This window comes from Alexandromys fortis, unplaced genomic scaffold (assembly GCF_014885135.2).
Source record: "Alexandromys fortis isolate MF-2015 unplaced genomic scaffold, M_Fortis_MF-2015_v1.1 scaffold_122, whole genome shotgun sequence".
Lineage (NCBI taxonomy): Eukaryota > Metazoa > Chordata > Mammalia > Rodentia > Cricetidae > Alexandromys > Alexandromys fortis.
The window spans coordinates 162,864-188,902 of NW_026068004.1; the positions used below are offsets into that span (position 1 = coordinate 162,864).

The 26,039-nt window shown below is 46.0% G+C and overlaps 1 protein-coding gene across 1 annotated transcript; it reads right to left on the reverse strand.

Annotated features, from left to right (window-relative positions):
- Positions 1 to 7,166: 7,166 nt before the first annotated feature.
- Positions 7,167 to 25,618, reverse strand: Sf3a3 (splicing factor 3a subunit 3). The gene is made up of 17 exons (XM_050161392.1): positions 25,435 to 25,618; positions 25,127 to 25,174; positions 24,740 to 24,792; positions 24,528 to 24,633; positions 23,601 to 23,673; positions 21,967 to 22,058; positions 18,895 to 18,977; positions 17,517 to 17,655; positions 16,309 to 16,377; positions 15,481 to 15,548; positions 15,148 to 15,255; positions 14,010 to 14,079; positions 12,234 to 12,398; positions 12,037 to 12,147; positions 10,981 to 11,071; positions 8,183 to 8,238; positions 7,167 to 7,439 (listed from the first exon to the last, which is right to left on the reverse strand). The coding sequence occupies exons 1-17, from the start codon at positions 25,528 to 25,530 to the stop codon at positions 7,362 to 7,364; spliced, it is 1,506 nt and encodes a 501-aa protein (XP_050017349.1). The 5' UTR covers positions 25,531 to 25,618; the 3' UTR covers positions 7,167 to 7,361.
- Between the last annotated feature and the right edge of the window lie 421 nt (positions 25,619 to 26,039).

The window sequence follows — 26,039 nt, forward strand, 5'->3', positions numbered from 1 at the left end:
TGCAGGTACCCAAAGAGGACAGAGATCATCAGAAGCTTAGAGCTGGTTACAGGAGGTTGTAATCGCCTGATAGGTGTGTAGAGAATTGTACCTGGGTCCTCAGAATGAGCATTAGGTGTCCTTAACTACAGAACCATCTCACTCAACTCACCCCCACCCCCTCCTGCCCAGTCTTCTAGACAGCCCTAGGTAGGTTTTGTTTTCGAGCACTTTCCCCACATTCTATTGGCCAATTATCGGACTATTTCCCTCCAGGCTTCATTGTTCCCATCTAGGTTAAGAATGTAGCTCAATGCCAGGCAGTGGTGGCACACCCCTTTAATCCCAGCACACAGGAGGCAGAGGCAGGTGGACCTCTGTGAGTTTGAGGCCAGACTGGTCTACAGAGCAAGGTTCAAGAACAGCCAAAGCTACATAGAGAAACCCTGTCTCAACAAAACAAAAAACAAAAAACAAAAAAAAACAAGAACATGGCTTAAGACAGAAGACAACAAAACTAGCTCAAATGGAAGATTCTAGAATGGTTCTCTCTCAACTATTGGCTACTTCAGTAAGTTGGATGCTCCCGTGCAGTTTCTGGCATAGTGGCTCTTAGAATCTCATTCATTTGTTTTGAGCAGTGGTGGAACCTAGGAAGCCGGCATTAAATACTCTACCACTGAGCCACATCTCCAGCCCAGAACATAGTCACTGAATTAATTACTCAGTAAATTAGCTTACCGGATATTTTGTATTTCAGCTTGGTCCCATGGGAAAGGAACAGCAGCCAGCGGCTGGGCTAGTGCTGAATAAGGGATGGCCGCTGTTCCTTCTTCTTACTGTTGTTTTGAGACAGGGTCTCACTGTTTGGTCCAGGCTGGTCTAGAATTTCTCTCAAAGTCCTAATTCTCCTGTTTTAGGTTTCCAATGCTGGTATTACAGTGGATGACCACTGTGATGTTTAAAAATAAATTTTTAAATGTTTACATGTATTTGTGTACACACACACACACACACACCACAGCATATGTGTTGTTTGTGGAGGTCAGAGAACAACTTGTGGGAGTTGGTTCCTTCCATCATGTGAACGATCAAATTCAGGTCATCAGGCTTAGTGGCACACACGTGCTCTTATCTGTTAAACCGTCTCGCTGACCCCCACTGTAACTTATAACCTATCCCCCTCCTCTTTGTTCCAAACTGCGTTCGGATAACCAGTTCCATCTGCATGTGCAAACAAACCCCTTCCAGAAGTGGGTATGTCTTCCTGGTTGTCTCTTCTTAGAAATACCCACATCACTGGAACTGGAGTCAGGTTTATTGGACTGCAGTTTCAAAGCTACGTGGGGAGATGAGGCGAAAGAGAATTGGTTAGAGATCAAGAGAGTGGAGGTTGCTAAAGGAAAGCAGGGAAACCCCTTAATGCTGATGGCTTGAGAGGAGGGTCTGGGGAAATGAGCTGGGGCTAGGCAATTTCTGTAGATGAGGAAACTCTCCGTGCAGGATTTAGGGGTCTTCCCACGGTATGTGGGTCAGGCAGGTGTATCCCCCTCCAGTAAAGCTCAGGCTTCTTGAAGTCGGGGATAAGAGCCTTGGAGGGGGGCTGGAGAGATGGCTCAGCGGTTAAGAGCATTGCCTGCTCTTCCAAAGGTCCTGAGTTCAATTCCCAGCAACCACATGGTGGCTCATAACCATCTGTAATGAGGTCTGGTGCCCTCTTCTGGCTTTTAGGCATACATGCAGAAAGAATATTGTATACATAATAAATTAATAAATAAATAAGTTAAAAAAAAAAAGAGCCTTGGAGGGCCCATGTTCAGGGCTGTGAGTGGAGAAGGGAAGAGCCTGGACTTGACAAGTCCTCCTTGTTAAAGATCCAGGATTTGGAACAGGGAAAAGAGGAGACAGGCAAGGCCCACATAGTCTATTCGAATGCTGCTCTCAAGTAATGCGCTGGGGACAGATGCAGAGAATGCAGAGGAGCAGCCAGAGCAGGGGGCTCCTGGTGACTCCTAGGAGGGCCTTGCTGCAAAGTACCATCCAGCTGTGGGCAGCCACCTGAGGCCTAGGCGTGACAGCACTCCGGGTAGTAGGGGCCAGTGCCAGCTTCATGACACCTGGTTATATCCGCCAAGCAGGCCTGGCTGCAGCCTGCAATGTAGCCTGGGCTGGACCATTAGAGCTACAAGAACAGGCAAGATCATTCATCTGACTCTTCCCCTTCGCCCAGCTCATGAAGGCAAGAAGCCTCAATGAAACAAGAACTGAGCTGAGCTTCCCCATAAGGTCAGGCAGTCAGTGCCCAGAAAACCAGCAGGTCAGAAAGAAGGGGTCCCGACCTGGAGACTGGAAAATTCCACCTGATGCCCCATCTTATGCAAAGCACAGAGGGTCAAGCCTGCTCAACCCCAGGCAGGCCGGTTCTCCACAAATGTAGCTAACTCTCCTTAGATTCCACTGTTGATCTACTCCAGGCCTACAGGTTTTTTGTTGTTGTTGTTTTGTTTTGTTGTTGTTGTTATTGTTGTTTTCTTGAGACAGAGTTTCTCTATAGCTTTTGGAGCCTGTCCTGGAACTAGCTCTTATAGACCAGGCTGGCCTCAAATTCACAGAGATCCACTTGCCTCTGCCTTCCAAGTGATGGGATTAAAGGTGTGCGTCACTACTGCCTGGTCTAGGCCTGCAGTTCTAAGGGAAGACAGCTACCCAATTCTGGGAGTGCAGAAGGCCTGCCTCACAGAAGTTCAAGTCCTTGGCTGGAGTGTCCTGCTCTTTGAAGCAGGCATCCCCTTTGCAGGAAATGGGGGTACAGGTTTTGTCCTGGAAGAAAATGGGGGGTTTGGAGGGTTAATGCTGGACCAGAGGGGTGAGTTGGAAGCCTTACTGTGTCTGTGCCGTGACCACCCTTAACTTCCGGCAGCTAAGTACGAGATACTCAGTTTCTCTGGGGAGGGGACTTGGTAATCGCTTGGGTGGCAAGGGAGCTGCTTGTTCTTTGGGATGCTGAGGCCCTGCTTCTCTAAACAGAGCACTCTGCCTGGGAAAGTGGTGTGGTACCCTAGGACACCAAAGGAATGCAGCACCTCTGCAAAACCACAGCCTCACCTTGCTCCTCTAGGATGTACAGGCAGCCCACAACCCAGGACCTCTCTCAGCGACCACCCTGTGAAGGACAGGTGGTTGCTCCATGTCCCTTTGAAGCTTGCAGGAGAGGAGAAAGAAGACTGGGCTGGGCCAAGGGAGGAACATGGCAGGAAAGGGGTACTGTGAGAGAGTAGGAAACACAGCTTTGGGGAGTGGATGAAGACCTCAAAGGCAGGGGTCAGCCAGATAGGGATTTATAGGTCAGGATGTTGATAGAGATCGGGGGACTGGTGCAAACAGCTGAGACGTGACGATCTATCGAAGGGTAGGGTGTGTCAGTGACTATGGAAGTCAGAGCTGGGGGCAGGAGCTGCGGAGTGGCAAGGGTGCAGCTCTCGCCGGGGACTGAAGACTTTTGAGGACCAGGCAGAGCGACTTTCCTTTGCAGCACTGCAGTGTGCAGGGGCTGTGACTGGACACCGAGTCCTTAGACAGCGGGGGAAAAAGCCGGGATGTTGAGGGCTGCAGACCCCTGGCCCCTTGACTTTCTTTGCCTGCCTCAGATCCTTTGCCTGCTGGAGTGAAACAACTTGTTTACCTGTGCCTGAAGCCGCTCTGAGCACGAGACCCTCGTGAGTTCCTGATGGCAGGGGAGTGGTTTCTGGTGGGTTTTACAGCTGAAAATCCCAAGAGCTGGGGCATGGCTGTCAGTTAAGGATCCCTATATAAGCCTCCCTGGAGCACAATAAAGTTGGCATCCTTGTTTCAAGGATGACCCGTGTCCCCGTGTCTCTGTCTGTGTGCATGTGTTTTTAAATTTCCAGCCTAGTTCCCGGCTTGTGTACTGGGACCCATTTTCTTGCCTGCAACTGAGCCTGCACCAGGCCTTCTAGTGGGAAGCGTTAAGTTGAACCAGCTGAGTGAGGAAAGACAGGCACACCCATGTTGAAATAAGAAGCGGCGGGGCTGCGTCCCCAACACCCCGGCCGCTTGGCTAGCTCATGCCCGAAATAACAACACACAAACTGTATTCATTTAACTGCTTGACCCATTTCTATCTAGCCTCTTCTAGGCTAATTCTCACATATTAATTTAGCCCATTTCTAATCATCTGTGTAAGCACCCCAAAGTGCGCTTACCGGGAAGATTCTAGCCTCCGTCCATCATGGTGTCTCTGCTCCAGAGCAGAGCTGTGGAGTCTCCGGGAGCAGAGCAGAGTCTGACCTCACTTCCTCTTCCGCCCAGAATTCTATTCTGTTTCCTCCTCCCATCTATGTTCTAAGCTAAGCCAAGCAGTTTCTTTATTGCTCAGCCAATGAAATCAACAGATTGATATATGACACTCCCATATCACACCCAGGAACAGGTGGCTATTGCCAGTCTTAGGCCCTATCTCAGATTCTCCCAGCATCATAAAAGGGACTCTTCTCCCTCCCGTTTTTGAATCTCTGTCCCCTGAATCTCTGGATCCCTACTCTTTTTCATCTTAGAGTGGTGTCCCTTCTGGGTGCCATCATGCCTTGCCCCCTACCTTGCTGTGTTGTTTCCAGACTGGCATTCTGCTACCTGGTGGGAGACCTCACCTCCTGGGTGTACATGGCTCCAAAGCAGTGGAAGCTATGGAGGGTTTGAGTGCTGTGGCCCATTTCAAGTGGAGAGTCAGGAAAGGTCTGTCTCCTACACATTGCCGCTTTACCTGGACTGGAGCAGGGGTTACCTGACCTCTCGTCAGAGTCTAGGCTCCCAGGAAGACCAGCAGTAGAACTGACAGGAGGAAGAGAAGACTATGGACACAGCAGGAAGTAACCGGATCAAAGGTCACAGGTCAAGGAAAGGCTGTGCAGGGGTTGAATGGAGAGGTGTGGAGTCAGGAGAAACAGGAAGGACTGGGTCACCAACAAGCCCGAGGCTAGGATTGGTCCCAGGGTCCAGGAAAGGATAGGATCTCAGAACCTGAGGACACATACCTTTGAGGAAAGCGGTCCTGTGACAACCACTGACCCCAGACATCTTGAATAGGAGAGTGGAGGACCAGTCCTGAGCATCCCAAGGGAGGCTGCAGACTCCCATGATTGCGTTTATACAGACAACTGGACTGAGGCTGGGGAGCAGGCGAGACTACCGATAGACAATTTGAGGTCCCAGGAAGTCTCTTTCCTCCCTGTCAGAGCGACAATATGAGACGAACATAAAAGGATCTGCATTCTAGCAACAGTCCCTCTGAGAATATATGTTGGCATGGCAACAGCAGCATCTTAGGCCTAAGGAGAGAGCATTGGAGCGTGTGCAGGGACATGAAGTAGATATCGCGTATCTCTGATCTGGCCTCGTTTACCTCCAACATCTTAAGTTGTGGGGAGGATGGCAGAGTGGGGGAGTAGAGCACAGGCCAGGGAAACTTTGGGTCACAGAGGGGCTCAGAAGGCTCTATCCCAAGATTAGAGAGATTTTGGTGTCACTGCCTGGGGGACCAGCCTCCAGCAGCACAGGAATCAAAGGGAAATCCCGAGTTGGCATGCTGTGACTTTTTATCTGAGGGGCTTAAGGGAAAAAAATACTCACACTCTCCCTCTCGATAATTCCCTTGTTTATTCTCCTTCTGCATACTCCATTTTGTGTTCTACATTCTCTTATCTCTATCCAAAATTCCTTTCTGTCTCTCGTGATGCTTTCCTTCTCCTTCTATCTTTATTCTTGACGGTTTCCTTCTAATTCCTTCTAGCTCTGTCTTTATTCTTTCCCTTAGAGCTTATGTACCCCAATAAAACCTTTCAGGCAATATAAAAATTGCAATGTGGTTGCGTTCTAATTTTCAAGTGAATGATTACAATAAACACAAGTAAAAACCACCATGTTTTCCGTCTCCCTTACGTGGCTGCCTTTTATGGTTACAAAGAAAGAACCAATCACTTTATTATTTAGCTTGGAAGGTAATCTTATAAGGAATCTTAAAGGCATCACAAACCTAAGCTTTTATACACGAAAAAAAACCAGTCAGCTCTACTTTAAATCTTTATGGTGCAGACCCGCTCATCAATAGTTTTTATACCAGGAGACAGAGGGCAGAAATGGGTGCAGGGATTTAATCATCATCGTCAGTCATCAACTAATCCTAGCAAGAAAGGCACGCCAGCTAGTGATTATTGGGCTGCTTTGTTCTTGTTCCCTGACCTTAGAGAGTTCCTCACTCGGCTATGTGCCTCTCTGAAACTTTAGATTGTCTTCTTGGGTTTTTTTAATTCATTTATTTTTTAATTCATTTATTTATTATGTACAGTGTTCAGCTTCCATGTATGCCTGAAGGCCAGAAGAGGGCACCAGATCTCATTACAGATGGTTGTGAGCCACCATGTGGTTGCTGGGAATTGAACTCAGGACCTCTGGAAGAGCAGTCAGTGCTCTTAACCTCTGAGCCATCTCTCCTGCCCTCTTGGGCTTTTCACCTCAAAGCTATTTAACAAAAACATCTTAGCTGAGAGTGGTGGCTCACATTAGTAATTTCAGCACTTCAGAGGTAGAGTCAGGAGGATTAGGAGTTCAAGGCCACCCTTGGTTACATAAGACCCTGTCTTAAAAAACAAGATAGTTACTATGTGGTCAGTATCTCTCCAAGGAGACACCAGACTTCAAAGGCTAAAGGGGTCAAGTGCCCAATGTTCTACCCAGGGCCTCTGGTTCCTATGAAAAGAAAAGCCCAGAAGATGGTCCCATGCTGTAAGGATTTAAAGTCTGGCCTTTGAAAAGAAAGACCCAGACTTGCCATGTAAAGTCCTTCTTGCCTCTCTAGTTTGCACAGATGTGACTGCTCCTGAAGTTGGTGAGAACAAGGCAGATGGGCATTAAAAACAAAAGGATTACAATACTTAATAAACCTGGGTATCAAAAACAACAAATCAGGGGCTGGAGAGATGGCTCAGTGGTTAAGAGCACTGTATGCTCTTCCAGAGGTCCTGAGTTCAATTCCCAGCAACCACATGGTGGCTCCAAACCATCTGTAAAGAGATCTGGCGCCCTCCTCTGGTGTGTGGGTATAAATGGAGGCAGAAAGTTGTATACATAATAAAATAAATCTTAAAAAAAAAAAAACAAATCAGAACAAGGGCTGGTTTTGTTTTCCCACAGATCTTTTTAATATAAAACAAAGATAAAACACATCTCAATTCTGCAAACTGCCAGCATGTCTTGTTTCTACAAGATGCACACTAGACTGAAGACTACATAGCAAAAAGTCTGTAAGAGCATTTGGTTGGTAAAAATAGAAAAAGCAGATCTCCGGGGTGCCTGGGTGCAGCCGACCACTAGAGCAGTCCTTGTCTTTTCAGATCCTCATATGTTTTCTTGTTCACAACATTTCCACTGGAGTCTTCATACTCTTCCTGCAAAGGAAGGGCTCTCTGTTAGCTACAGAGTTCCACAGCAAACCCTGCTACCCGGAAACCAACATTCACCTGGTTTCTCAGCCAGAGTCCCACAAGAGAACCAGTGCTACGTCTAGTTATCTGAGCAGCGCCAGTTGCGGCTCTCCCTCACCCCTACATATTCTTTCAAGTAGCACCCTGTGTCTGAGGAAAGGAAGCCTAGTAGGGAAAGGCTGATCAAACAGCCATGTGAAATGGTGCCCAAGAAGCCTGGGTTTCTGCTCACTGGCCACTGCAGGAGTTAACAGGGAAACCAAACAGGCTTAGAGCTTCAGGTCTACATTATAGCTGGAAAGGGTCCTGATGCTGAAATACTGACAGAATAAAGGAGACCACCACCAGTCTCCACAGAACCCGGATGTTACCACCACACCCTTAAAGCATGACACTTCTCTCAGACCTGTCAAGACCAATGAGGACATCCCCACTACAAAGAGAGGACTCCTCTGATTGGATACCTTCTCCAGGTACCTAAGAGGTGACAGACTTCTTTCGAAGTCTGAGGGTCCACAGCACCCTCAGGGGGAAAATACACTGCCTGACAAAAACTTCAAAGCACGACAATGGGTTTATGTGTAGTCAGCTTGTAGACACTGTCCTATCAGATTTGCTCCTGCCGTAAACCTCCTTTCCTCTCCTTTCTGCAGGGCGAGGGAGCTGTCATGTGATGCCACCCCGAACACTCTCCTGTTTTCACCCACCTCAGTGTCGGGCTGCCATCGTTCTGAAGCCTTCTGCAGTTTCAGCTTGGCCCACACTGCAGGATGAGAGAAAGCAGCCATTAGAACTCAGAGTCTGCTGGTACAGTGCTATATCACAGCCACAGCCCTGCTCCCAGCAGCCCCCTCCCCGCAATGACTCTAGGTACTCCCAGAGGGAATTCGGGTTTAGAGCCACCTGTAAAACTCCTTTTACTGTGAAATTTACCACAATCTCACTTTGTTGAGAAAGAAAGGCGCAGTAGGACTTTTCAGAACAGAGATTTAAAAAAACCAGACATGGAGGCGCACATCTGTCATCTCAGCATTTGGGAGACAGAGGAGGGAGGATCAGTTTAAGGCTAGCCTTGGCTACATAGTGAGATTGAGGCCAGTCTGTGCCAAATGAGCTACCTTGTCACAAAAAACAATTATAACAGTAAAAAGAAAAGAAATACTTTCAGAAGAAGCTAACGGGGAACAGTCTACAGGAACTGTGGAATAAAATAACACTGAATCATAGTTGAGGGCTTCATACATGCCCTGGTTGGTTTTTCTTCTTCTTTTGTTTTTATGTTTTTTTTTTTTTTTTTTTTTTTTTTTTTTTTTTGGATTTTTTTTTTTGTTTTTTTTTTTTTTTTTTTTTTTTGAGACAGAGTTTCTCTAGGTACTTCTGGCTGTCCTTGCGCTCACCAGCTCTTGTAGACCAGGCTGGCCTTGAACTCTGAGTGCAGGGATTACTTGAACTCTGTCCGGTTGTTTTTTGTCAATGACAAGCTAGAGTTCTCTGGAAGGAGGGACCCTAGAGTGAGAAAATGCCATTGCATTGTTTGTAGTGCGTTTTCTTGATTAGTGATTGACAGGGGATAGCTCAGCCAGCTCACTGTGGGTGCTGCCACCCCTGGGCAGGTAGGTGGTCCTGTAAGTTTTAAGAAAGCAAGCTGAGCAAAATCTATGGGGAACACGGCGGTAAGGAGTGTTCCTCCATGGCCCCTGCTCTGGTTCCTGCCTTGAGGTCCTACCCTAACTTCCCTCAGTGATGGTGTGATATGGAAGCGTAAGCCAAATAAGCCCTTTCCTTCACAAGTTGTTTTTGGTCATGTTTTTCATGCAACAGAAAGCAAACCAAACTGTAACCCACATTACTACCCACATTGACTGCCTTAAAACAGTCAACATCTGCAGCCATTTATTTCTGCGTGAGTATGTGGTATGCATGCATATTTCATCTTCAAATACGAAGAACTGTCCTGAGTGATGACCTGAGACTGCTCCCTAGAACACATGGTGGGAGGAGACCAGCACGTGCAGTGCCATGTATATATGTGAGCACACACAAACATACATGGTAAACAGATGCAAGAAAATTTTTTTTGTTCTTTTGTTTATCGAGACAGGGTTTCTCTGTGTAGTCCTGACTGTCTTGAAAATAGCTTTGTAGACCAGGCTGCCCTGAAACTCCGAGCCTGCCTCTGAATCTGCCTCCCAAGCGCTGGGGTTAAAGGTGTACACCACCAGCACCAGGCTCAGGAAGAAAAATTTTTAAGTATTTAATCTGTAGAATTATGATTCATTCCATGAACTATGCCTCAATTTCCTACCAACAAAGCAAAAGGAAAAAATAAAAATAAAACAGGAAATCAGGGTAGTTGTGGTAGCTCATGTTCCCAACTGTCTGTAACTCCAGTTCCAGGGGATCTAATGCCCCCTTCTGCCTCATTGGATCCTGCACATGCACAACAGAAAACAACAACAAAACCACACACACACACACACACACACACAGAACAAGCACAAGTGTGCAGAGATGTGCACACACATTAAATTTAAAAAATAATAAAAATAAGGTGGAGTATGACTAAGGAACCTATAACCTTCACACACACATGCATGCACCCACATGCACACACACAAACTCTTGAAGTTGGGCGTGCTAACACACCATTACTCACAGCACTCAGGAGGCAGAGGCAGACAGAGGGAGGTTTGAGTTTGAGGCCACCCTGGTCTACCTGGTGAGTTCCAGGACAGCCAGGGCTATATCATGAGATCCTGTCTAAAACCAAACCAAACCCAATAGCAAAAGGGGGCTGGAAAGATGGCTCAGCAGTTAAGAGCAGTGGGGGCTCTTCAGAGGATTCGGGTTCAATTCCCAGCACCCACATGGCAGCTCACAACTGGAGATATGACAGCCTCACACAGACATGCAGGCAAAAACACTAGCTCATATAAAATAAAAATAAGTACATCATAAAAAAAAAACACAACGGTCTAGCTAGCATAAAGTGAAACACAACAGAGAAAAGACGAATGAGAATGCCAAGGACTCTGGCAGTTAAGGTATTAGTAGCCGAGACTGCCAGGCAAGGGGAGGCGCTTGTCACACACTCCGTGGGCTCTTCCTCTAGCAAGGACTTTGCTGCTGTGTTCTGTTATCTGCAGCTGCCTCAGAAATAAGCTTACTAAACCATTTCTGTTTTCTTCTACTGGATCAGTGGTTCTTAACACACCGAAATCAATTCTGAGGCATAAATATAGAACCTATACTCAGAATCTTCCAGAGGAAAGTTTGCAGACTCGGCTGAAAGCCCTCTTCTAAGCTCAGCATAGGGTTCATTTCAAGGGAGATATAATCAGTACTGCCGACTAGCTCATGTCCTTAAAAAACGCAGTAATTATATGTGGGCGACAGCTTTCCACGGCCACAGCCTCTGTCCCTGGGCCTGGAGACAGCAGGGTACCAGGACAGCTGTGGGAGGGGCCCCTTGGCTGGCTAGGGAGCGGCCGGCAAGCTTACTCACAGGAGACAGCATCCTCAATCTGTGTCACATTCGCGAAGTGGGCAGTGTTGGGGATGCCCAAGCACCTCATGCCATGAGCATGACGCCATTCCTGGAGAGAAGCAGAGGGACCATGTGAAGCACGGACAGCTGAGACAGCTCTCACTCCATTCTACCACAGACCCACCCCTGCCCAAGGCAGCACTTCTGCGGTATGTGACGGATACAAGGCTGACAATGCCAAGCAGGGCTGCACTGTCTCAGGCTTACGAACCGCAGATTCTAGAGTCAGTAGTATGAGAAAGGCACAACTCAGACTCACAACTGCACCCTACGGAGAAGCTGGCACAGCCCAGCAACCCCACCACCTGCAGGGCTGCGGGCAGGTGGGCGGCTCTGGAGTTCAGAAGCAAACTGCCGAGCAGCTAAAAACGATGAAAGCACAACTTTGGCTCTTAGACAGCAACCACTATCGTCTGAGGTGGCACTAAGAGAACTCACGGCCCACCAGGGGCACAGAGGACAAGACCAAACCAGGAGAGCTAGCAACATGCCTGGAAGGGTAGGCATGTCATCCACTATGCTTAAGTCATTTCCATTATGCAAACTGTCCTCCAAAATGGAAGAATGCACCAAGGGTGAGTGCACTCAATGGGGCAGTGCTCAGACACAGCTGTGTCAAGGTTGGCAAATATCAGGGCCTTAATTATTTTTTTCTGCAAAGAGGCAAAGACCCATTTAAAATCTGAACAACAACAAAAATCTGTCGAGCCCCCTTAAATAGCAATGTAGAGAAGACCAAGAAGTAAGAGATGGCCCAAGATGCCACAGAAAAACAAGCGAGACAAAGCACAAGAACCCACATGGGAAAGCCCAAGTGAAGCTCCACAGCAGAGCGGTGGCGTGACTCCAGAGGCCAGACCAGGTTTCAGGGCTAGCACGGCCCATGGCCACTGGCATGGGCCTCTCTGATTCCTTCCAGCTCGGGACACTAGAGCCCTCACAGGCTGCTACCACCTTCATCTCTAAAGGGTTGTTTCCATTCAATTTCCAAGAAAAGGGCTCTGAATTTCTTACAGCAAAATGCCGCTGGAAGGCCTTCGGTCCTCGGTAGGTGTAGTTCCCACAAATCTCACAGTTGTAGTTAATGTTCAGGCCATGAAGCTTATACAGCCAGTAGGGGATGGGCTAAAAGACACCAAGCGACAGCATTAGGTTACCAAGCTCTTTCTTGTGTGCTTCTACAATGGGAGGAAGAGGGCCAGGAGGCTTACTTTGCCGTCCCAGCCCAGGGGCAGGTTTTTGGGGTTGTAAATGATCTCATTCTCTTCATCTTCACTTTCACTCTCGCTGATCTGCTCCTCTTCCTCTTCCTCCCGCTCTTCTCCTGTCCTGGCTTGCTTGCGCTGGACATTTTCATGAGTGAGCTGTCGTTGTTCCTAAGGGGGGTCAAAAAGCAAGAGCAGAGTCAAGAAATTAGTGCAGGACACCAAGGGACATTGCCTCTAATTCCTGCAGACGTCTTTCTACCAAGGATAAGGATCTGGTTGTAGGATAAGGTTGAGGGCGGTTGGCAAATGGCTCAGCTGGTTAAAAAGTACGTGCCAGGCAGCCCAATGGCTTGAGCTCAGGTCTCAGAACCCATGTAAAAAGTCACATGTACACTCTCAGCACTCTACTGCACCATGGGAGGTAAAGGCGGGAGAGTCCCCTGGACGCTGATGGGCAGACTAGCCTGGGGTATGAAGTGCAGCAGAACAGGGAAAAGGGTGTCTCAAACCAAGGTGGAAGCTATGAACAGAGTCCTGAAACTTGTTCTGACCTTCACAGGCGAGAATATATTCACACCCAAACACCACACCCACACATACCAATAAGTTAAAAAAAAAAAAAAAAAAAGAAAAAAAGAGAGACTGAGCCATGCCTTCTTGTTAGAAACATGCTCATGGGCCAGCTGGTTGTGAAGGGAAAGCCCAAGGTTTCATTGCACTGGTCTAGATCCTCATCTGAGGCTGCAGACCATCGTCAGTCTCAGCACTGCTACTGCAAGGCTCCTGAGCCAGTCTTTCTACTGTGGTGACCACCCTGCCCAAGAGGCCACCTTCCATTCACAATGAGTTCACTCTCCGTGCTGCTATTCGCTTCTCCTGACCACAATGTGACTTACTTAAGGACCATGACATACTCATTTCATATGAAAAAAATTCAGTATCATGCTTATAAACCAACAGCCATAAATAAATGGCAAAGTAATGACAAACATCCTATGGTCCCATAGTTAGAGCAACTTAGGGAAACCACAGGGTAGAACTGGTTAGAATTCAAGATAGGTGCCAAGGCAATAATGGCTTTTCAGCCAGCTTCAGAGGACTGGCCATCCATATTGCTAGTCACATTTAACAGCCTGCATTTACTGTCCCTGCTATCTAATTTCTAGCTAGTCTTTCAAGAGAATCACTCTCAGAGAAGCAATGGGGGACTACTTCCCCAGCCGTGTGGGTGCGTGCTAAAAATAAAGCAGAATCACCATGGCAAGGGGCAAGATACAAACAAGTTATCTTGGACAAGTAAAACCTTTTCCACCTCCTCAAACCATTGGCGCTCCCTGAGAGACTGCAAGGAGAATGTTCTCCACCCTCTGAGCACTAGCCTCCCCTAGCCTTGCTAGGTTTCACAACCTCAACACAGGCAAAATGCTACGTCACAATAAATCACACCTGAAGCGCTGCTGGGAGTCACCTTTCTCTTGTCTTTTGAGTGTCTGCTTCTTGGGTCACCCCCTGGTCTATGCTGAACCTCAGGAAAGAGCTGCATTATCCATGATCCGGCTGAAAGGCAGGGGTGGGGAAGTGGTCTGTTGTCTATGTCTGGCCTTGTGGGAATTGAGCAGCCTTGGGAATACCACCTAACAACAGAACAGGAACCTACTGAAGGGCCAAGGACTTCAAGAGAACCACATTTTGAGATGAATTTACTGCTCACTCCCCTCCTTATCTGAACTTCCTATCTAATCCTCACACTGAATAGCTTGCAGAAGACAAAGCACTCACCCCAAGAATCTCCACGTACTCATAGATCTGAGCTTCCAGGAAAGCAATGTCTTTGTTCCTCTCAGTGTCTCTGAAAAAAAAAAGAAACAAGCTGTATCAGTTGAGGGTTCTTTCTGCACCTAAAGCTTTATTCCTGTCAGGAACACTGACTCGGCAACGGCATTAGAAACTCCAGGCATGTGAGCAGCACCGCGCAGAGCAAGCTCTCTGCCTGAAGCCTGGAGGTTAGCGCTTACACTCCTCCAGAGGTCTCTGGACTATGCCTATGAAGTCAAGGACCTGGTAAGACTCAACTAGTACCACTATAACTGACACAGGAATACAGTTACACAAGGCCTGCAAGCAAGAACATGACATGAAGGCCTAACTCTGCTGCTTAGCAACTGCAAAAAAGGGCTCATTTTGTGACTTTCCCAAGTCCCAGCAAAAATCAGAGTAACACATACTTGTAAGAACTCCAGGTTTCTTATGACAAGTTAGGAAAAAAAACATGAAAACAAAACAAGACAAAAACCTACAAATAGGGCTAGAGAGATGGCTCAGAGGTTAAGAGCACTGTCTGCTCTTCTAGAGGTCCTGAGTTCAATTCCCAGCAACCACAGGGTGGCTCACAACCATCTGTAATGAGATCTGGTGCCCTTTTCTGGCAAGTGTATGTACAATAAATATATTTTTAAGAAAAAACAAACAAAAAAAAAAAACCCTGCAAATAGCCCCAAAATGCCCAAACTGGAAAAACAAACAAACAAACCCAACACCCTATATAGGTATGTGGCTCATGAATACATTCAACTGTCTTTAGCAAAAGTAAAGTAGAAGCTAGGCTATGGTGGCACAGGCCTTTAATTCCAGTGATTGGGAGGCAGAGGTCAGCTTGGTCTACAGAATGAGTTTCATGACAGCTAGAACTGCTATACTGAGGAACCCTACCTCGGGGGGAAAGGGGGATAGATCAAGGCCAATGAGGCAGGTTAAGGTCATGTCCAGGCAGATATTTATCAAGTTTGCAGTCAACCTGAGTTACAGGAAACCCCATCTTAAAGGGGAAAAGCAAAGCAAAAGAAAAGACGGGAAGCTGACTCTATGGAAAGAAATTTAAATCATAACAGTGGTGGGCCCAGTTACTCCAGTTACTCACCTTTTCGTGCCCTTTGATTTGGGGTTCTTGGCAAACAGAGAGGTGTCGAGAGACTCTAGGGACTTCCCTTTGGTGCTGAACAGCCTCTGTGCTCGCTCCTCTAGGGTCCTAAGGAGGGAAGAGGCACATAGGACTTAGGGTGAACTTACTACATAGGCTGGTGTGAGATTCTGACTGCCTGCCTCTCACTCTCACATGCTGCAGTTAAAAGGGTGCACCATCATGCCCTACACACGATGATTTTTGCAGTATGGGGCAACAAAAAAACAAAATCAGATCCATACAGTAAACACACAGTAACTAGAAGTTTTGATAGAAAACCCAGGTCCTTACCCGCCACATTTCAGGCCTAAAGCCAACAGTGCAGATTTCAATCTGTCCAGACCCAGAGAGGCTAACTCCTACAAAAGATAAATCAATTACAAAATAGCATGATTAGCTTTTTCCCCAGGCAAGGCTACATTCAGAAGTCAACATAGCTTTCGGTCTCCACAGACCGACTACTGCAATGTCTAGATGCAGCCACACTGGGAGGGCAGCATTTCCTAGCTCTCTGTGGTAGAACTGTTCCTGCCAGTATTTTTGCAGAGATGGGAACTGAACTTGGGACCTCACACATGCTGACCACGTACGTACTCCACCACCTGAGCTGCCTCCGGCTTCCTGTTCTGTTTTAGAATTACTGTCTTTGTGTTTTGAGACAGGTTCTTCTTATTCTATAGCTACACATTCACAGCAATTCTCCTGCCTCAGTCACCCTCTAACTCTCTAAATACTGTAACATCATATCACACTTCTCTGAAATATAGTTTTTAGAGAAGTTAAAAGGTTTTTTCCTTCTGGTCTTTCCATATTCCTTGTACATGCCTGTCCTCAGGAAATGTTATTATTACAATTCTAAGACACTGAAGACAAGAAAGCAAGTAGCCCCTCCAAAGGATGGTCACGGCTGGTGAGACGGCTCAGCAAAAGAATGCTTGCTGTCAAGGGAGTCTGAGTCCCAAAAGTCACATGGTAGAAGGAGAGCCAACTCCCACAACTTATCATCTCTGCACGCATGCTGTGGCACATGTGTGGGGACACATAATTATTCCTACACAATAAATTTAACAACAACAAAAAGATAGCCAAGCAAGGCCAGTATTGTCCTGAAAAACATACCTCCCAGGAGGAGAATGCAGAGAGGTCAAGATGGGCTCCAGCATGGGTCAGGGCACTACTTGTCTCTTTCTGGTAGGAACAGGAAAAGATCCAGGTTAATAAGAAGAACAAAGGTAAGGGAGTGGTCTAAACTGGCTGCTCCTTTCTTTAATCACGTATACAAATAATGATCAATTCATACAGAAGTAAAGCAAAAAAAAAAAAAAAAAAAAAAATCAGATGGTTAGTTTTCTTTCCAAAAGTTCAACTTTATCCACAGAAGTAAAAAATTAAGATAAGCTTTATACTTTCCCATCACAGAGACTAAACAAAAAATACAGCTAGCTCTCCCAGGACTAGACCATTATCCCAATTTTCTCATAGTCCCCTAAAGATGACGGCACCCCCAGACAACAGAAAGTGTGGAGCCCACAGGTGACAGACTCAGTTTTCATCTGGAGTCAATTCTGACTTAAGTCAGTGAGTTCAAGATTCTCTGCTCCGCCTGTATCCTTGAGGGCTGTGAGAAAGTTCTGATTAAGTCCATGGGAAAGAGCATTTTGCCCATGATAAAGAACACGTTATCTACTAAGATGTGGGCTGGTGAATGCCACCCAAGAGCACATCCAGATAGAAGAAGACACTGCTTGCTCAAGGACAGGAATAGTCCTGTGGTTAGATACTGACTGTCTCGTTCTGCTTTTGTATATAAGCAGGCTCTGAAACAAACTCTGGGCTGGTTGGTATTTAACAACGGACCTCCTGGATCTATCCTGTGTTTTCTGCCTCAATTTCTTCCAATCTTTCAATTTCCTCAACCTCACGCCCCCTTCCTGGTACCCCAGCTGACTTTGTTGGAACAGGTTCTGACTTTCAAGAAAGCAGCTTAGAAACATAGCATCCACATTCCTAAGATGAGGGATGAATGGTTTTTGGTCTTTCAGTGGATTATGAATGTTTGTTTGTCATCATTTGGGGGTTGGCTACAAGTTGTTATTGGTAATGGTAAGAAAAAAAGCTGAACAAAAGAAATTAGATTCAAGGATCTCATGCGATACAATGTAGATTAATATAAACGGGCTAATTTAAGATATAAGAGCTAGTTAGGAACAAACCTAAGCTATAGGCCAAGCTATCATAATTAATAAGAAGTCTCCGTGTCATTATTTGGGAGCTGGCTGGTGGGACAGAAAAAGACTACTACATAAGTTCACCCCACTGAAGCTCACCGGCCATCCAGGAAAGGTACCATTATCCCACTTCTTCTCAAAGTCAGTCTGAATCTTCCCAAAGAGCTCATTCTGGTCCTGAAGGGGCTTCACTCTATCTGTGTAATCTTGGAGGTACTCCAGCAGCATTTCCAGGTATCTGCAGAGCATTTGAGAGAGAGAGAGAGAGCGCAATCACAGCTTCCACCTATGATATACTGCTATGCTCTGCAAACTACACTTCATTTTTTTTTCTTTTTCTTGGTTTTTCAATATAGGGTTTCTCTGTGTAGTCCTGGTTCTCTTGGAATTCAACCAGGCTGGCTTAGAACTGCCTGCCCCTGCCTCCCAAGTGCTGGGATTAAAGACGTGCGCCACCATCGTCCAGCCCACTACTAATTGTTCAAATGAGCTTAATTTTTCCCTCACATCATGACCTTTCCTATCTCCTTTTATCCTCAAGATATATTGCCAAATACCAGGTCTTAATCAACTCACAGATAAAAGAAGTAAATAGAATATGAGAAAGAGAAAGCTTGGGAGCAACTAAGGAAAAGTGTGATTAATTCAACATTATTGTCCACTTAATACCAGATCCAAGCACATAGCCAGTCTTGGAAACGTTCCCCATTAAATTCCAAAACCTCAGAGATCCCCTAACATTTCTTTCTACATTACACAAAATTAAAGAAGGTATGGAGATACTGTGGTATTTGAATGCCACTGGCTCTCTAAGTCCACTGGGAGTAACACTATTAGGACAGGTGTTTTTGTTAGAGTAGGTGAAGCATTGGAGGAGCTGTGTCCACTGTGGGGGTGGTCTTTAAAGTCTCATATATGCTCAAGTCATACCCAGTGTTTCAGTTCCCTTCCTGTTGTCTCTGGAGCAACATGCAAGACTCTCAGCTACTTTTCTAACACCACATCTGACTACACACCACTATGTCCCACAATGATGATAATGGACTGTATCCCCCAACTGTAAGCCAGGCAATTAAATGTTTTCTTTTATAAGAGTTGCCATGATCACAGTGTCTCTTCACAGCAACAGAAACCATAACTAAGATAGATACCTTTGTGCACAATCAGAATATTACAAATTTTTATTTCTTGAGACAGGGTCTCACTATGCACCCCTGGTTGGCTTCGAATTCACTATGTAAACCAGGCTGGCCTCAAATTCACCACCTGCCTCTGCCTCTTGGAGTGTTAGGATTAATGGCACACACATTACATCAGCATCACAAATATTTTAAAGCCTAGCACTCACTATCTTCCGATAAACCCAGAAGTCATTCACGTACAGTATTCAGGCAACAAAAGCCAGGACACTGACCTCAAACCTTCCCATGAAATTCTAGCTAAATCCAGAAAAGGCCTGGAAACTGTGAATACCTACCTCTTATACTCTGCGTTCTTTCTTTCTTTAGGAATGTCAAACAATTGGTCAAAGATGGACAGGTATGTGATATAATCCAGTTTCTGAAAATAGAAAAAAAATGACAACAGTCAGGAGGATAAGTCAATTACTCTTCAAAAAGCAAGGTCAAGGGCTGGAAAGATGGCTCAGTGGAAAAGGTGCTTGCTACCAAGTGACCCACATTGTAGAAGCAGAGGACTAACTCCCTCAAGTTAGCCTGGGACTCCCATACTTGAAGGTGACTACACACACATGTACACATACATTAAATACATATCCTGCCAAGACAGGGTAAGATAGTTTTGAAAAGTTCCTTGCCTTTAATAATGGTATGTCAGTTATGTTAGGCCTTAGCCAAAGTTGGTTGACTCAACATTGCAAACGAGACTTTGGGTGATTGCCCAGGTAGTCAGTTGTCTCTGTCAATTGTTACACATTTTGAATATATCTCGTTTGTTAAGTAATATTTATTCCCTTCTCGGATCTTTGATGGAGTTGAAGATTATATAATTGTAGTTACTCTCTACATTATTTAGAGTCCTTGAGATAGAATGTTTAGCAAAACTTTTGATTCTCAATATTGTTTGTTATATTTATTATTTGTTATTATTGTATATAGTTGTATTTTGTTTAGTTCTGTCTTATTTAGACAAAAAGGGGAGATGTAGGGATAAGTCCCACCCCTTAGGGGACGTGTTCGCCTCAGGCTAAAGTTTGCCTATAAATTTGGTGAGCTTGCTCCCAGCCCTCGCTAGCTTCTGCTTTCCTGGTCTCCACGGAAGGTGGTTCTGTAAGTCTATTCCTCCACTAAAGCTGTACATACATAATTTTTGTTTTTACAAACAAGGGGGGCTGGAGAGATGGCTCAGAGGTTAAGAGCACTGGCTGCTCTTCCGGAGGTCCTGAGTTCAATTCCCAGCAACCACATGGTGGCTCACAACCATCTAAAATGAGATCTGTTGCCCTCTTCTGGCATGCAAGCAGAATGTTTCATACATAATAAATAAAGCATTTTTTTTTTTCAATTCAAAGCTTTGGAGCCTTTCCTAGAACTAGCTCTTGTAGACCAGGCTGGCCTCGAACTCACAGAGATCCACCTGCCTCTGCCTCCCGAGTGCTGGGATTAAAAGCGTGTGCCGCCGCCACCACCTGGCCCTAAATAAAGAAATCTTAGAGTGTTCTCTAACCAAGCTTCAAGGCATGGCTCACTTCAGTATTTTTTTTTCCTGTCCTTCAATCCCTAGGGCTATTGATTCTAGTGAAGTGTGTAGAAGATTGCTGGTCATGAAACTAAGTCTACAGGATTAATTAACAAACACAAATCCAAATAAGATACATGCTGGATATTTATGGTGGGCCAGGCTCCTGTCTAAGGATTTTGCCATCCTCAAATACGATCCTGAAAGATGCCCTGCGTTAGTTAATTCATGCAGCTACTCACTGAAGATCTTTGAACTAAACATGGAGGTGCAGCAGAGAACAAGGCACCCGCCTGCAGAACTTAAAGGTTAGTAGCTGCATTTGGGAACATTTCCCTATGAAGACAAGGTGCCACAGAGATCCTTCTGCCTCTGATGCCTAAGTGCTGCAGTTAAAGGTGTGCCACCATGCCCCACTACAAACTTACTATTAAACTTCCTTGTGATCTGAGACCGCCATTTTAAACCCAGACCCCGAACAAACAACAAATAAATACCTGCCCACTGAAAGACAGGAACTAGTCCTTTTCTAACAGACTGCGCTGGATTTCTCACATGCCTCACACTGTGCACATAACACAAGAGCATTTGAAGTATTTATGAGTTTAAAAACTTACTGGGCAAGCTGGGCGGTGGTGGCGCACGACTTTAATCCCAGCACTCAGGAGGCAGAGGCAGTGGGGATCTCCATGAGTTCGAGACCAGCCTGGTCTACAAGAGCTAGTTCCAAGACAGGCACCAAAAACTACAGAGAAACCCTGTCTCGAAAATAAAAAAAAACAAACAAAAAAACAAAACCTTACTGGGCATAGTGATGCATGCCTTTAATCCCAGTAGTCAAGAGCCAGGCGGATCTCTGTGAATTCAAGGCCAGCCTGGTCTAGGTACTGAACTCCAGGTCAGCATTTATCTTTGGGCAGGGGATTGGTTCAGTGAGTCAAGTGCTTATACTATAAGCATGAGATCCTGACTACAGATCCTCAGGCCCCATGAAAGAGTTGGACATGGTGGTGCACACCCAGAACCTTATTATTGGGGAGAAGAGACAAAGATCCTGGGGGCTCACAAGACAACCATAATAGCTGTTTAGTCAAAGACCCTGTCTCAAAAAAATAAGGTGCCAGGAATGGAGTAAAGGCTCAGCACTTAAGAGCACTCAATGCTCTTGTAAAGGACCCAGGTTAAATTCCTAGCACTCACAGGGTGGCTCACAATCAATCATGAGTAATGAAACTCCAGTTCTAGGGAATCTAGCTCCCTCTTCTGGCCTCTAGGAGTACCAAACACATACATGGTACAAATATACATACGGGTAAAAAACTCATAAAATAGAAATACATAAAAAGTATCTATTTAAAAAAATGATGGAAGCCTGGTAGTGATGGCATACACCTTTAATCCCAGCACTTGGGAGACAGAGGCAGGCAGATCTCTGAGTTCAAAACCAGCCTGGTCTACAAACCGAGTTCCACGACAGCCAATGCTACACAGAGAAACCCTGTCTTGAAAAACAAAACAGAAAGTGTGGAGAGCAACAGAGGAGTACACCTGATGCTGGCCTCAGGCCGCTACATGCACAGGCCCAGGACTGCACTCCCCTCAGACAATTTATCTTTTACAAAAGTATTTTTGTTGCATGAATAAATCAAAATAAGGAAAATTATTAATAAAGAAAATGAGCTTGCTGTATTAACTGTAGGCATGTGTCATTTCATTATAACTACTGTGTATTCCAAGAAATGGAATCACCTATTTAATATCAACATAAGTTACATGGGGACACTTCATGCTTTAATTAGGTGTCTTGACTGAGCCCTAGAACAAGAGTCTCTCTCCCCTCCCCAGGCCTTACCTCAGACGCCTTCAGGTTAATGTACTTAAGGTAGCAGTCATGGAGATCAAGGTAGCGACCATATCCCTCTTCATCTGTGAACTCCACCAAGTCTGAAGGAATGACATGTTAATGATTGTGATATGACAGACTACTTTCTTGAACTTGCCCTTTCAAATGCACTACCTGTACGAAGTTCCATGATGCAGCCCTTTATTCCAGTGTTCTCCTTACTCTCAGCAAATAAACAGAACTATAACTGGGCGGTGGTGGTGCACGCCTTCAATTCCAGAACTCAGGAGGCAGAGGCAGGAGGATCTCTGAATTCGAGGCCAGCCTGGCCTACAGAGTGAGTTCCTGGACAACCAGGACTGTTTCAGAGAAACTCTGTCTCAAAAACCCAAATAACAAAAACCAGATCTAGGCTTTCACTTTGAGCATAGATAGCATAAAATAAGTATTTTATGCAAGACCATCAAAATGTCAATACAGTCCAGAAACCAAGATGAAAACCCAGCTATCAATTTCTGAGGTACTTGGGATAAAAAAAGGGTTCATAGCCTAAACTGGCCTCAGACTCCTGGTCTGCACGCTTCCACCTAAGTGCGGGATTTACAGGTACATGTCACTATGCTGGTTTACACAGCTCAGAACGGAACTCAGGTTCTCAGGGACACTCACCAATATTCTACCAACTGAGCTAATCTCTGTGTACAGATCTAAGCACCACATTACCTTTTACTTTGCTTTAAAATTATCACTCAGAAGGCTAAGGAAGGTGGATCAAGAGTTCAATACCAGTTGGACATGGGAGTAAGACCAGCCTGGTTCCAGAACAGCTAGTGCTATGTAGAAAGACCCTGTCTCAACAACAAACTGGCAGAAAGAAAAAATCAGACAAACAAACAAAAATGCCAGGTGGTGGTGGGTACTCCTTTAATCCCAGCGCTAGGGAGGGCAGAGGCAGGAGGATCCTTGAGTTAGAGGTCAGTCTGATTTATAGAGTGAGCTCTAGGGCAGTCAAGGTTACAAGGAGAAATCCTATCTTGAAAAACAAACGAAGAAAAATAAGAGAAAGGGATGGACAGACGGCTCAAAGGTAAGAAAAATGAAAAAGAAAGAAAAACAATAATAAAAAACTCAAAGACACTCATGTTTATCTTACTGATTTAAATGGTATCAGGCCTATGAGACTTTTATTTACATATTTCCTATTTGTTTAAGACAGGGTCTCATGATTCTTGACTGGCCTGGAACTTGCCATGTATCCTAGTGACCTTAAACACAAGAGAACAGTCTGCATACACCTTCTGAGAGCTGGAATTAAATGTATACACACAAGCAAGTTTCAGGGGCTAGAAAGACGGCTCAGCAGTTAAGAGTACTGGCTGCTCTTGCAGAGAACCCAGGTTCGATCCCTAGCCCCCACATGGTAGCTCACAAGCATCTCTAAGTCCAGTTCTAGAGGATACAACTTCCTCTCCTGGTCTCAGGCACAGCCCATACATTGTATATAGATATCATGCACGTACAACACCCATACAGCTCAAATAAAAATAAATAAATAAGTAAGTAAGTAAGTAAAAGACAGGTTCCAGCTATATTGCCTAGAATGGCTACAAATTTCCCAGAAGGAAACATTAAGCCATACTTACTTTGTGCCTCTTCGCTTGGATTCTCTCGGGCCTTCAGGAGCTCCTCAAATTCCACTGACATTGGCACACAGATCTGAGGGGAAGGAAGGAGCGCAGGTGGGTCTGTCAGTGTCTCAGGCATGTTCAGAACTGGACTTCTGATGCCTGATTAGCCCTGGACTGTTCAGAGGCGCTTACTACTGTTCTCCACTTGCTTTAATAAGGATAGCTGGACAGACATTAACTGCCACAAAATACAACCTCCTAAGGAAGGACTGCACTGGAGGAGGTAGTCTGGGAAAGACATCTGATGAAGGAGTTGGCACTGGACACGAGTCCTGCAGGTGTTCATTAACTCTGGAAGTGAGCACCACTGTGTTGGTAGAGGATTTCAAGGCAGAATTGGGAGCACAATGTATTAGATTTTTAAATCTTTTAAAATTAATTTTTAAATCTTTTTTAAAAAAGAGAGAGAGCCGGGTGGTGGTGGCACATGCCTTTAATCCCAGCACTTGGGAGGCAGAGGCAGGCGGATCTCTGTGAGTTCGAGGCCAGCCTGGTCTACAGAGTGAGTTCCAGGACAGCCAGAGCTACACAGAGAAAAAAAGAGTGAGAGAGAGAGAGAGAGAGAGAGAGAGAGAGAGAGAGAGAGAGAGAGAAAGCAAGTTTGGATATAGAGAGCCCAGACTATGATGCAGACAAAATCTGGACCAAGTCAATAATGAACTCGGGAGCAAAAATTACTCAACATTTCTCACTGGGCAGAAAAAAGCAGGCCCTCCTGCTTTCATTGTGCTCCCTTACTGGCTGAGAGAGACCAGAGAGGATGTCAGCTAAGTATGTTCACTGCAGTTAAGTGGCAAGTTTTTTGGAGAGATGAATGGCACTCCCCCCCCCTTTTCCTTGCATCTTTCCTTCTTTTGGGAAAGATACCTTGGGAGGCCATACCTCATTTGGGTGCTTCCGATGAAATTCCTTTATCTGCTTGAGCCTATTATAGAATTCAGCAAACTCATTGGGTCCTGAAATAGCATTGAGCTCTTCTTTTCGCAGTCTGCAAAACATGGATAAATCCAAGGAGCATAAAGCACAAAGCGAATCCTCTCATTGGCTCCCCAGATACCCTGACTGCTGGGGTGGGGGATGTGACTGACACTTACCCATCTTTATCATCATACAAATCCCTCAGGTTCCCACTGACTTCCATGTATCTCTGAAAGGCAAACACAAATCCATCAGAAGGAAGCAATTTGTACAACAGGGTTAAGTAAACAACAAAGGCTTTGTTGGCAATGCCTAAGGAAACCTCATGAGACACAAGGTCTTGAAAGTTCCTCTACTTTTAAGAGACACACTGAGCGGGGAGTGGTGGCATACACCTTTAAAGCCAGCTCTTGGAGGCAGAGATAGGACATATGTCTAAGAACCCGAGATGGGATATTCTAAGCACCCACGGGCAGGACTCACGCTGAATCTCCGCACCTTCCCCTGCCAGCACTTTTCCCGCCCAGCCCGACCTAAATGGAAGCGGACAGCGGGGCACTCACATCTTGCATGGCCCGAGTGCGGTGATCGGAATTGATCTGGTCCCGGAGCTGGAGAAAGACAGAGACGCTGTTAGTTTGAGAACTGGAGTTGGAAAGGCCACCAGAAGGACAGCTTAATGGTTTAGGTCTCGGGGCTGAAGTAGAACTAATGGGCCCTCGGAGGATGTTACCGAGGTTTGGATTACAGCAGCGTAGGAGGAATGCGAAGATGAGGTGCGGGGAGGGTCTGAGGCCGAAGAAAGCGCTCAGGGGCTCGGCACGGGACCGAGGCCCTCCTCCCGATGCGGTCCCGACCACGGCCTACTCACAGTGGACTTCTTAGTGAGCATCTCTTTGGCCATGACATCCATGAGCCGTTCCTTCTCCTCATGATAGCGCCGTTGCTGCTCCAGAATTGTTTCCATTTTCCCCTAGCCAGGGCGCTTCAATTCAGACCACCAGCACAGGCGGAAGCAGCGCCTGCCGCCTTGCGCGCCTGCGTCTCCGTCTCAGCGCGCTGCATCCGGCTGCACAAAAGTTCCGCGAGTCCCGGAAGTGCATTGGGGGAACTCAAAAAAAATGAACACCACAAGGAGAGCTTTTCACGGCTACCGGCAACACTGCCCCCTGCTGACCGGAGTTGTGTAGTGGAGGAGCGATGCTCAGCGATTGAAAGATCCTGAATGCCTGACTCGCTGTGGTCAGCTGGGCCGGCAAGGACACACTGGTGTGGATCGAGACGTCGAAGGATACAGAAGGGAAAACGGAACTGGAATCTCTAGTTCTCAGGGTGTGACCTCTGGTGATATTTTCCCTTTGTCTGGACTTTAATGTCTGTCAGTAAAGTGAGGATGGTGGTGGTTTTGTTCTTAACAAAACTCGTATGTGGGAACAACCTTTATCAGCAGAGGACTCCTTTTTTTTTTTTTTTTTT